Source organism: Miscanthus floridulus, chromosome 9, assembly GCF_019320115.1.
Source record: "Miscanthus floridulus cultivar M001 chromosome 9, ASM1932011v1, whole genome shotgun sequence".
NCBI classification, from domain to species: domain Eukaryota; kingdom Viridiplantae; phylum Streptophyta; class Magnoliopsida; order Poales; family Poaceae; genus Miscanthus; species Miscanthus floridulus.
The window spans coordinates 51,623,972-51,636,503 of record NC_089588.1 but is presented as its reverse complement, the minus strand read 5'-3'; the positions used below and the strand labels follow the sequence as shown (position 1 = coordinate 51,636,503).

The window sequence follows — 12,532 nt, the reverse complement described above, 5'->3', positions numbered from 1 at the left end:
TTTTCCTTACAAGTTTGTAGCAGTTTATGGAAAAGGGCAAGAGGGGCATACCAGGCTGAGTATGGACCTCATCCCCAGGGTGTGTACTATGTTATGAGTATTATTGCCATTTTTTGAGATGACTCCATAACACTTAGGAGATGGAATCCTTAGCGGTTGCTCCTTATTAGAATGACTGGGGAAAAGCTTCATAGTGTACCCTGCCTGCTCACCTTGGAAGTGTTTTGGGAGTAATTAACCCGGGTATATGGGCAACATGACTCATGGTGAAAGTGTACAACCTCTGCAGAGTGTAAAACTGGTATATCAACCATGCTCATGGACACGGGCGGCCTAGATCCTTACTGAATAGTTGGTTACTCGAATGGATTGGGTTATGATTAAAATTCATGATATCTCTAATTATTTATATTCAGGAGCCTAAGCATAACTTAAGAACTTATGATTAATAATAAAATATGACCAACTAAAGTGCTTACCGTCGTTCAGCCGTGTCAAGCCTTTTAAGTCTGCATCCCCTCATGTTATGCTTGCTAAGCGGTAGTAGCTTACGCTTGTTTTATTTCAATACTTTGGCAAAATCTCGGATGGGTATGAGATGGAGGTTCTTCAATGGAGTTTTTCAAGAGGTGTTAGGCTTGTGATCAACCAGTTGACGATTTCTATGGTGTTGGTGGCTTCGTTAGAAGAATAGAGTTATAGTATATACTGTAAAGTAAGACTATGTCTTTTGTAAGAAGTACTTATGCACTATGTAATAAAGGCATTGTCTTTGATATCATCCCTTCATTTGTAACTATATGTGTGAATTGAATTCCTGGGCACACATATGGTGTGTATCTGGTTGTCCTTAAAACCAGGTGCTACAAAGTAGTATCGGAGCTATGTCGACTGTAGGATGCAAGCCTAGTTAGAAAATGGTCATTTTAAGGTTCAGAATTTGCTATGAAATCCTTGGTCTATAAACCTTGCTATTTTCTCCTATACTATATTCTTGTCTTTGCTATTCATCTCCTCCTTGTTATACATTTTGTCCCTATCTTCACCCCTTGCTTTGAATTGTTTTTAGAGATATCACTTACCACATTCTTGCACAACATGAAGGTGAAGCTGTAGAGTTTGGAGCCCTTGATATAACAAGAACGCTAGTAATGTGAGTAGAGTCATTGAGTCCTAATGCTTGAATTGTGAACCTTTAATGTTTGAATGGCTGTCTTGATGTTCATGCTTGATTTGGATCTTTGTAATGATTGCAATGATTTTGTGGGTTATGCTCACAATTTCATTTAGTTTACATGATAAGGCATAAGGACTAATGATTAGATAGTTGGGTTGGTCTTTCTCGTCTCTGCGTGTGCTGTTTTCTGAGTAATTAGTGTTCATCGGGTTATATCTCCAAAGGTAGATGCCCAAAAGTCATGAAAGTTTTATGGATGGAAGTAGACTTTTGTATCTTTCATATGCCACTGGAATCGCCTTCATATCTATTATGGATTGGGAGTTATGACCTCTATAAGTTGGAAGTTTCTGCACTATCTGGGAGTCTGAACAGTTTTGGTTGCGCCCTATTTCTGACTAACTTAGCCTCAGAATCTGGCAAGGTGGTTTATATGAAAGTTGTAGGGAATTTCATAAGCTTTCTAGCCTTATAAGGCCCGTCTTCATATGATTTCTAGAACTTGAGATATGGCTATCTTTCTGAACTGCTACTAGTAGTTCTCGTCCAGAAAATTTCAGATTGATTGTTTTATCATGTGAACTACTTCTGGATCATGGATTACAACCAATAATTGTGCTAAATGTTGCAAACAGATGGTTTCTACTAGAAGAAGTGCTTCACGTGATGCTAGAAGGAATGCCCCCAATGCTAACCCACCGCCACCAAATCCTCCAACTATAGAGCAATCTATGATGACATAGACTCAATTGTTACAGACCTATGTTCAGAATATATGCATCAACCCACATCAAGCACCACCAAGGGACAAGCATGGTGAATTTATGAAGAGACATCCACCGACATTCTCTCATGCAAGAGACCCACTAGAAGCTGATGACTGGCTTAGAGCTATGGAGCAACAACTTAACATAGCCCAGTGTAATGACCATCAGAAAGTGGTTTATGCATCCAGTCAACATCAAGGAGCAGCTTTAGATTGATGGGAATCATTTCAGATTGAGAAAGATGTAAATCAGATTTGTTGGGAATATTTCAAGACTGCCTTTAGATCTTATCATGTTCCAGAAGCCTTGGTGGAGATCAAGGAGGAGGAGTTCCTCAAGTTAAAACAAGGCTTCGTGATAGTGTGTGAGTATCGTAACAAGTTCACTCAGCTATCACGTTATGCTCTAGGAGAGGTGGTTAATGATGCCAAGAAACAAAAACGCTTCTTGAAAGGATTGAATGATGAACTTCAACTGCAGTTGATGACTGTTGTGTATCCTGACTTCCAAACTTTGGTGAATAGGGCCATTTTGATTGAGAACAAGCGTCAGGAAATGGAAGAGAAAAAAAGAAGAATTCAAAGCCAATCTGTAGGTAGCAACACATGCCCTCGCTATACTCCCCCGCAAGAATTTTGGCAAAGATACTAGAAACCAACTAGTCAGTGGGATTTTGATCCTCCTCAACAATTCCCTCAATACCAGCAAGAGCAATAGTATGCGAACCAAAGTCTACCCCAAGAACCCCTCATCAACTCTCCAATGAAGGAGTGTGCCCAACACTCTCCCTTCAGGCAAGAAGTGCTACTGCTGTGGTGAATCCGATCACTATGCAAGTCAGTGTCCAAAGAAGTCGAACAAGCAACAATCCCACAACAGAATTGGCTCCCATGTGCTAATGACGGATTAATTAGGCTTAATAAATTCATCTCGTGGATTGCTGTAATTTATTTTATTATTACTATCCGAATACTTCCATGTGACATCCACATATAACACCCGATGTGACACCCCTAAACTTTAGCCCCTGGATTTAAATATCATCTAAAAGATGATGTTTTAAAGGTGTGTACAAACCAACATGACGTGTTACAAACAGGCGGGCCAAAATCACCGCTTGGAGGCACCGTCATTTAATTGTGATACATCAGCTCAAAAAAAATTGTGATAGAGAAAGGAAGATGGACATTATTAGAAAAAACGTCTGAATTATTTTACATCTTAGGGATCCAGAGTGTTAAGGTCTTGTTCGGAACGCAGAAATTTCACACAAATCGAACAAGAGTTTTAAAGGAATCAATTCAATTTCACATAAAAATACAGGAACTGGAATCAGTTCGATTTCACAGAAAAATACAGGAACTGGAATCAATTCGATTTCACACAAAAATGAAGGAACAGGCCCTAAGAAACATTGTAGATGCTTTATTCATAAAATAAAGTTGTTTTTTCAAATAATTCACTATCCTAACACTTGTTATATATTTGTCAGTCATGAGAGCTAAGCATCCTTTAAGCTTTTACAGCAGTCATATTTTTCTTCCTCTACGCTGTGCGCAACCTAGTTGAAAATAACGGGCTGAACGTAGCCCGTGGCCTAGCTCGTTCGGCTCGTTACAGTAAACATATTTATTTAGGTTCATTCAAGTCATTCATTTGGTTCGGGTTACATGATCATTTCGGTTCAGGTCATTCATTTTTACTCTAATATTTAATTAATAGCGTTACTTTTTTTTATAGCAGTGGCCTAGTAGAGGTATGCCCATCGATAACAAGATGTGTGGTGACTTCGTCAGCACAAAATAATCATAGAACAGAGTGTGTATGTGCTCATAGTAGTCAGGATATGCACATGTGTATAAGCCCTTTGTATATAAATTATGTTCAAAATAAACTTGATAAATAATAGCCCACGCAATACGAATTAAAGCATGTCACATTTGTGTTTCAAAAAGACACAAGCATTTCAAGTTATCTTTCTGGGGGTCAACGTGTTGCCACCAGCTGGACTCCTTGTTTGCTGGAGAAAAATCCATTCACCATCCAGATGCAGTGTATTTAAGCACTGGGCAGGATTCTATTGATGATTTCTTCTCATGTTACCATCACCATGATGCATATCAGTCGTAAACACTGTTCACTGAGAAGAACAACGCTGATCTCCGATCTCATTGCAAGCGGTGTTGCATATATATACTACCTCCGTTCCTAAATAACTATCGTTTTCGCTTTTTTGGAAACAACTTTGATTAAATATATAAAAAATATTAATTTTTATGGTACAAATTTAATATCATTAGATAGATCGTTGAACCTATTTTTATAATAAATTAATTTAGAGATATAAATGTTGCACGTATTTTCTACAAATCTAGTTAAAATAACGGCATGGAAACTAAAATCGACAGTTATTTAGGAACGGAGTGAGTAGTTATGTACCAGCAGTCCGGGACTTTTGAGTATACAAAGCGCCGAGCAAATTCATATCGAGTATGAGATAGCGTTCAAATTTACCTTTTTGTGTCACATGTTGTAAAAAATAAATTATATAATTCTTGCAAAAGCAAAAACATCAAGTCATCAATTCAATAAACTCCAACATCATTGATAATAATTATTGCCCACCTCTGCCATCATAAAAGTAACTTAAGTGACCCTCATATATGTATTAAATTACCTATATCTAGCATAAAATTAACCTAGTGTAATATATAGTATTTATCCAATTTTCATTAGTTATGATCCTGAATTTATCATTGATTTTTTTACACTACTAACTCCAAGAAGAGGTTGTACTCTCTAAACCGTTTTTTTTTTTTTGCAAAAATCATAAAAATAGCCCTCTAATAATAAGTTGGTAAAAAAACTCCCTACAAGTAAGAAATTGCTAAATCTCTATCTATTATCTGGTTTGTTCGTTGCACACTTGCACTCTTTATGATATTGTATTTTGCTAGTTTTCAGGCAAAATGATTATCTTTAAAACATCGCTGCGCTTTCATGGAGAAGGAATCGATCATTGAAGGGAGTCAAATACTGTGAAGATCGAAACTACCACCCAACCACCAAGCATCTCACTGTCAAGATTTTATTTTGTAACATGCATGTGATTGCAAAATTGCTGCTGGATTATAACTTACTGTGCTGTGAATGCAAAGTTTATGGTCTCAGAGTTCAAGACGTGGATGGATGCATATGCACATATGGTAACGCCTGAAATAATTTTTCCTGAAGTGTCCTCAGTGGAGTCTATATTTTCTCTTATATTTTGTTTATTCCCTTTTTGGTATATTTTCAAAGCAATATTTGTGCAAATATTGAAATATACAATTGTTCTAGTTGACACTATGGGTAAGTGAACCAGTGAGCCAATCATGCATAATTACATAAAGAAAATGTTTCAGTTGTCAGATATTCTTCCCTTCCAGTGGACATTATTCTGCTGTTATTATAAAAGATAAAGCTCCACAATAGTTGTTTCGGGAAAAAAAAACAAGTCCCACAATAGACGATATGTAGAATCAGGTATATGATCTCGGAGTCTATTCATTAATACAATTATTTGTTTGCATAACCAGCACATAATGAACTACTTTTTTCATTTTAGTCCCTCTATCCCAAATTACAATCGACTTCAACCAAGCTTAAAAAAAAATTCATCAATGGCTACAGTTCAAACTAGTTTCATTTGATTCTCTTTGCAATACTTCTTGATAGCGTATTTTGTTTGAACTTTGAAGCTGCACATGTTATTATACTGAGAAATTTTCTGGTGCTCCAAAAAAAAATTGCAGTAACAAATCTCAATAAAAAATGTTTAATAATATGGTTACCTAACCTACCGTTACAACAGTTTCCATGGTGAAAAACCACACATGGTTTTGATTTGAAGTTTATTAGATTCTTGCTAGAAGCCTACCTGCTATCTGTTCATACAGTTTCAAGCCGAGCCACAAGCAAGTTCTCATCATACACAAGGTTTTTGCTGATCATGTTTACCTGAGAATAGTTTCTGCACAGGAATCATGCATGCAACCCAACCAAACCACTAGGTAACTCCAGTGATTTAGTCATATATCACGCACTGTGTCAAAAACCATATGGCATTTAGACTCTTGCACAAACATGTCAGTGAACAATGGATTGTAATCTAATGTACCCCTGCCTCTGCCTGGCCAAATTCATCATGCACACAAGCAAATGTCTTTGAAATGGTGAATATATGAAACCTCCTAATCTGAATTAAATGGGCCATACGAATAATGATGCATATCAAAGCTGCATCCAGCCTATTGCGTGAAATGGCAATTGTTGTTAGGGGCCCATCCCTGTCACCGGATATTCCTCTGCAATCAGGCCACCAACAAGAGTTCAAGAAGCAGCAGGGGGGGGGGGGGGGGGGGGGGGGGGGGCGGGGCAGCCGACCCAAGTGCCTAAACCCCCACATGCACCCACAGAAAGGCTATCATCAGCTAGGAGTATCCATGAGGCAGGAGGCAGCAATCACATCTTGATGCAAACCATACATTAAGTTCATACATTCACACACAGTCCTTTTCCCCTTTATAGATAGACGGACACATACAACTCATCGATCAGGTACGTAGTGACATGAACAAATATATATGTATATATATAAAGTTTTTTTTTTGTGAAGAGCAAGCAAGCACACAAACGTAAGTAATCAACATGCTCGATATACTCACTATATATGCTTGATATTGACCAACCAACAGATTCTGACTTTCTCTTGTTGTTTCTCTTTCTATAACTCCAGCACCAAGTCTGCATCCAGTCAGAGAAAAAGAGATGTTCAGTCAGTAAACAGTATAAGGCAGGCTACATGCATCATCATGGCGCAGTCAAACTGAATTGATAGCTCCTGAAGATTCTATTCTTTGCCGATAACAGTATGGAAAGTCTCTCTGTCAAGACTGCTTTTTGCGACTGCAGATTAATTATTGGTGGATTAGGATGAGATAGATATGTGCTGTGCTGTGATTGCAAGGTGTACGTATGTGCTGTGCTGTGAAATGAAATGAATATGCGCTCACATTCAGCGTCGGTCTTGATCCAGTGGCCGCTCTTGCTGCTGTTGAGCTCCTCCTCCTCCTCCTCCTCGTCGTGGTGGATGGGAGAAGCGGCGCCACTGAAGGAGGCGCGGTTGGCGCAGCAGCCGAACCCCGGCGCGCGCTGCTCCTTGCGGCACCGGAGCTTGGACGACGCCGGCTCGGCGGGCTCGTCGGCGCCGCTGCCGCGCCTGCGCCTCTTCTTGGTCAGGTTCCGGACCAGGGCCGCGCTCTCAGGGTACACTTTCCTGTGGAAGATTTGGAGGATCTGCAAATGAGCAAAATTAATGCCTCTCTGTTTCAGAACTGGCTCATCATTTTTCTGAATTCCACAAAATGGAAAAAAACCACCATCTAATCAATTTGTAAATTCAAGAATATAATGGCACCAATTATATGGAATTTTGAAAAGAGTAGAAGGTTCTTCAAATGATTACTAAACAAAAAAAAAGATTTCTCCAGAGATTATCTTATTATAGGGACTTGCATAATACATACATGCACAGAATCGTTTTATATATATAATAGTAAGAGAGAAGAAAGAGATAGAGGGAGGTTCAATGATAAAAAAAAAAAGTCCTGTCAGATCAAGTCCAATTGTTTGGAGGCTATGGAACATGACAAATGCAATGAGCCATAAAGATAACACTTGACAGGAGATTGCAAATAAAAGGATGTGTCAACTCGCTACACCTACTTCTAACAACAACTTGACTCCTAGTCCTAGTTGGTGTACCAGATCTATAACATAAGTGGACGTTTCATCAAAAAGATTGTCGGATATGCATGATTGCTTAAGCTCTACAAAAAAAATCTTTCCCCCTTCCTGTTTTGGACATTCATGTGGTTTCGATATACTCTTGCTTGAAAATAGTACTCCCTCTGTTTCAATTTATAGATCGTTTTGGCTTTTCAAAATATATAACTTTTGGTACGTATCTAGATATATCGTGTATCTATATGTACCTACAAAATCTAAAACGACCTACAATTTGGGATAGAGAGTGGTACAAAGAAACCATATATATTGGCTTGGAGCAACTAGCTAATTATTTCCATTGTGAGAACAAAAATAAATAAATAAACTAGTTGGGTCATGCCACGTCAATTAATAAGATTATCAAAATATAGCTAAATTACTATCATTTATGTGAGATATGTAAAACTTTTCTACAAATTAGCAATCAAGATATGAAGATTACAATTATTGCCAGCTTTGTGTATGACACACTTAAGGGCTTGTTTGGTTAGCCTAGAATAAGTCCTAGGAACCATTCCCGCTTGATCAAGCTTATATAAATTAGTTAATCATTTCTGCTGAAAATCTTTACAAGGAATGGTTCCTATGAAACCGAACGAAGCCTAAGGGCTCGTTCGGTTAGAGGATTTCTGCCCATAAATAGTTCCAGGCTATCAAAGATTATATAAATTAGACTAGCATTCCTGTTAGGAACGGTTGGACAAGGTTTCCTATGAACCGAACGGTGCGTGAAGGAGAATGGAGCAGGTACTTATACAATTAACGTGCAATTGATTGGCTTCAGTTGTGTTTTCTTCCCAGCATTGTACTTATACTTGATAAAAACTGCAAATTTTTGTTTGAACCCAAATAGACCCAATGTTTATCAACATTTTGAATCAAATCAACCAAATTAAAAAGGATGATTCAAGATCAAGAATTTGTACATATATAGTAGAGAATTGTATTTCCCTTAAAAAAGGTCTAAAACACAGAACTTGAGAGATAAATCGATGGTCGTACCTTCTGAAACTTACTCTTGGTCACCGCTGCACTCGCCGGCGCTCCATCACCGCCGGGGACTTTCTCATCCTTCACCCTCCTCTTCTTCATTGTCTTGTGGAAGCCGCCGCCTTTCCCTGGTTTCCCGTCGTCCCTTTCTCCACCGGCAGCTCCATCCCCGCCGCCGTCCTCGCCCTCCTCGACGGCGACGAGCAGCACCTTCTCGTCGGCGAAGCGCGTGCGCATGAACAGCTCGCCGAGCGAGGTGCGCCGGCCGCCGTTGCTATCCCGCGGCTGCTCCAGGCGCGACTCGGCGTCGCTCACGGGGGAGCCGAACAGGAAGCCCTGCAGGGGGCAGTCCACGCCGCCCATGGCGAAGCTCACCCGCGCCGACGCCACCAGGTCGCCGGCGGCCCCGCTGTTGCGGCCACCGAGGACCTTCTCCAGCTCCGCACTCACTACCATCAGGTCGTCCTCCGTGGTGGTGTCGTCGTCCTTCTCGGCAATGGCCTCGACCACGGCGACTGCAGCCTTCTCGACGACCTCCGCGGACTCTGGCGGAGGCGGCGCTGTGGCTGTGTATGTGAATGTGGGCGTCACGGCGCTGTCGACCTTGTCTCCCTCACCCGCGGTGTCGTCGTTGTCGCCAGAGTCGGAGTCTGCATCGACGTCGACGTCGACATCGTAATCATCGTTGTCGGCGTTTGCCGGGACCGCGACAGCGGCGATGCCTAGAGTGCCAATGGTGAGGAGCCCGCTGCGGCCAAAGGTGAAGAGGTCGGCGTCCGGCGGCGATGAGTGATTGTTGGTGAAGTCGTGGTCGCCGGCGAAGTATTCGTTGGCAGAGGCGAGGAAGGTGGCCGGGTCTGGTGAGGCCAGCCCGGTGATGCAGTTGCAGGTCCCACCTGCAGTGAAATATTTGTTAGTAAGGTTTGTGTTTAACTTGTTGAGTTTTTGTGAAATGATTTATGGTGATTTTTTGGTACTTTCGACTTGGCGATGACCCCCTTTGTAAATGGTAACTTATGAAGATGCAGTATTATACAATATTCCTATACAATTTCACACAAAAAGGAATACCACTTTGTTCTACATTCTAAAAACAAAAGCAATGGGAAAAAACTTGTTGTGAACAGTGTAAGAAAAACTGAAATTAACTTCTTCACAAAAAAATTAAAACCAAAATTTGGATTTTGATTTCTTATTGAATATTATGATATCAGCAAAGGTAATCAGTGTCAAATTTACATATGAACAGCTTCTGTTAAATTAATAAATATGTAAATTCAAACTGGATATCCTAACATTTTTTTCCAGCTCACACCAAAGCTACCAAAATATCAACATGCGGTGTCTGTCTAAAAAACGTGAAAAATATTGCAATATATTGCTTGCAAAAAAAGAGAAGATACCTTCATATAGGACAATGTTGCTATAAAGAAATATTATCTAGAAATATGATGATATGGGGGTGCTGCTTGCAGTGAAACTGTTGAGCTAGACTAGGCTGGAAAGGAATGGCATGTGCCATGTCCAGTCCAATGTGACAAACAGCAAAAGTGCAAGCAGTGACGGATCCAGAAAAAAAGTATATAGGGGGGCTGGACTGAAGAGAGCAAGACCAACTTATAACTCAATTATGTCCCATACATAACTAACACATAGCAGTTTTAAGCATTTTATAACAATAACTTTGATAAACAATTGAAAGTGTATCATATTTCACAAGAAGTAAAAAAATACAATTGAAAATGTCAAACGGGGAAAGGAGAAAGGCCCAGGGCCCACTTGGCCTATTGACGTTATTGGCTTCCTGGGCCTATTTGGGTGGAGGGAAACAAAGAGATGGAGAAACAGCCGATGCGTCATCTTCAACCTCCATCTACATCTCGAGTGTTTCAGGTATCCAGCCCTTCATTTCCTTCCTCTATTGCCAGTCCACTATCCAACAATTCTTGGGGGGCTGAGGGGGCTCCACAGGCACGGCCACGGTAGTGGGGGCTCGAGCGCCCCCCCCCCCCCCCCCCCCCCCCCCCCCCCGGCCCTGTGCAGATCCGCCACTGTGTTCAAGCATTCAGGGATCCATACTGTTTAAATCTAGCGTTGTGAAGTTACTATGTACGAATTGTTACTGACATGTGTTCCCCAGAAGGAATGTGTTAAGCTTCCACATGTGCCTGCTTGTCAGTTATGCTTGTTCAAAGCAATATGGTAAAACTAGTCCTAGCTAGCTTGGCTCCTATAGTCCTCCTATGTGCTGTATGATCAATCAATCATAGTATCTGAAAGACGATGGGCATGAAAAGGCTGTTTTCATTTCTCTTCTTGATTAGAAAAGCCCATTTGCCAATGGAATAAGCGAAAATGTTTGATGAACAGAGTAAACAATAAGATGCAAGGAAGAGGGCACAGAGAGAGAAAAGGCAGATCAGATGAATGTACCTCCACCGTTGTTGAACTCTTTGAACACATCATTACTATTCTGTCGTAACTTTCGGTGCATCCAACCGAGGAGCTGATCATACATACATTCATGCATAAAAAAAAGATCATAATTCAGAAACAGAGTTTTGTTGCCTAACAATCAACTAATTGAACCGCAGAACAAAGAATTCAGAGGAAGGGAGGCTTAGAGAGTGATTACAGGGTCCTATATTATTCATAAACGATCATCACTAAAGAAGTACAAAGTAGAGAGATTTACAGAAAAGAGCAATGATTCAAGAACTTGAAAAGGGAAAATCATTTTCTTTTCCAAATTATCAAGAGGAAACCATTCGCCTGAAATACTAGCAAGCTACGCAGGGTGGTAAATTAAGGAAAGTTGAGAAATGAGCATCAGGATTGAGGAGGAAATTAAAGGTAGCTAGGACTACTGACCTTCATGTTGGAGAGGCTTGTCTAAGCCGAGCTCTGGAGCTATAGACGAGGCAGGCATTAATAGACGATGGATAGGGAAGGCGCCAGAGGCAGGAACAGAATAGCCGGGACGCACAGCAGCTGCGGCAGGAGTGATCCATCAGTCGGCAGATCACAACATAAAGAAGGCTACAAATGGTCGAGTACAGGTACAGGGAAGGACCCATGCAATGTAGTAAGCCGCAGCCTGCGCAACCGGCCCTACTTTGTAGCTTTGCGTATAATTAACCTCATATATAAAATTCTTTATAATAACCAAATTTGGAGATTATCTCGTAATAAAGCTTTCTATATATCAACAACGATGATTAATTAGTTTGTTTGGTACCTAATGCCACACAGCCTTTATAATGAATGAATGAATCCGTTGGTACGATCGATCAACTCCGATCAATATGAGCAGCAGCATGTCACAGCAACCTGTCTGTCCGTGGTCACTTCACTTTCAAATCAGCAGGTGTGTGAAAGTAGTACTCTCAACTTTCCTGCATGTTTTTTCTTCATCGAATTAATCATCCGTCACACATTTAACAGATTAAAGCTATTGGTAACTAGCTATGAGTAGCGCACTTGCAAATTCAGTTTGGTTTAGCCGTACAGAAAGCCTTTTATAATGAATGTGAGATGGCGAGTGAACAACTGAACTGAGAACGAGCATCAAGCAACGATGGTATCTATCAGTCATCCGAGAAAAAAGAGCATAGCTGATGAATTGACGGATCTGTGCATATGGCCAGACATGCCACAACGAAAAACTAGCTGAAAAATTAGCCACCGAGCAATCTTTGCAACCAGCAAGCTAGCAAATCGATGGGTAATATGAAGGTGCCATGCCGGACGGACTGATAGATGTACCGAC

At 40.6% G+C, this 12,532-nt stretch overlaps 1 protein-coding gene across 1 annotated transcript; it reads right to left on the bottom strand.

The window, feature by feature from the left end:
* Positions 1-6,449: 6,449 nt before the first annotated feature.
* Positions 6,450-11,687, bottom strand: LOC136481913 (protein LAZY 1-like). Its single transcript, XM_066479192.1, has 5 exons — positions 11,635-11,687; positions 11,197-11,269; positions 8,776-9,659; positions 6,999-7,281; positions 6,450-6,729 (listed from the first exon to the last, which is right to left on the bottom strand). Exons 1-5 carry the CDS (start codon positions 11,638-11,640, stop codon positions 6,710-6,712), a joined length of 1,266 nt encoding a protein of 421 aa, XP_066335289.1. The 5' UTR covers positions 11,641-11,687; the 3' UTR covers positions 6,450-6,709.
* Positions 11,688-12,532: the final 845 nt, after the last annotated feature.

What these genes read in the sequence shown, in the direction of transcription:
- LOC136481913 (XM_066479192.1), bottom strand. An exon ending in AGAGTTCAACAACGGTGGAG is followed by an intron (nt 9,660 to 11,196) that starts GTACATTCATCT and finishes ATTTCACTGCAG; the next exon opens with GTGGGACCTGCAACTGCATC. An exon ending in CCAAGAGTAAGTTTCAGAAG is followed by an intron (nt 7,282 to 8,775) that starts GTACGACCATCG and finishes GCTCATTTGCAG; the next exon opens with ATCCTCCAAATCTTCCACAG.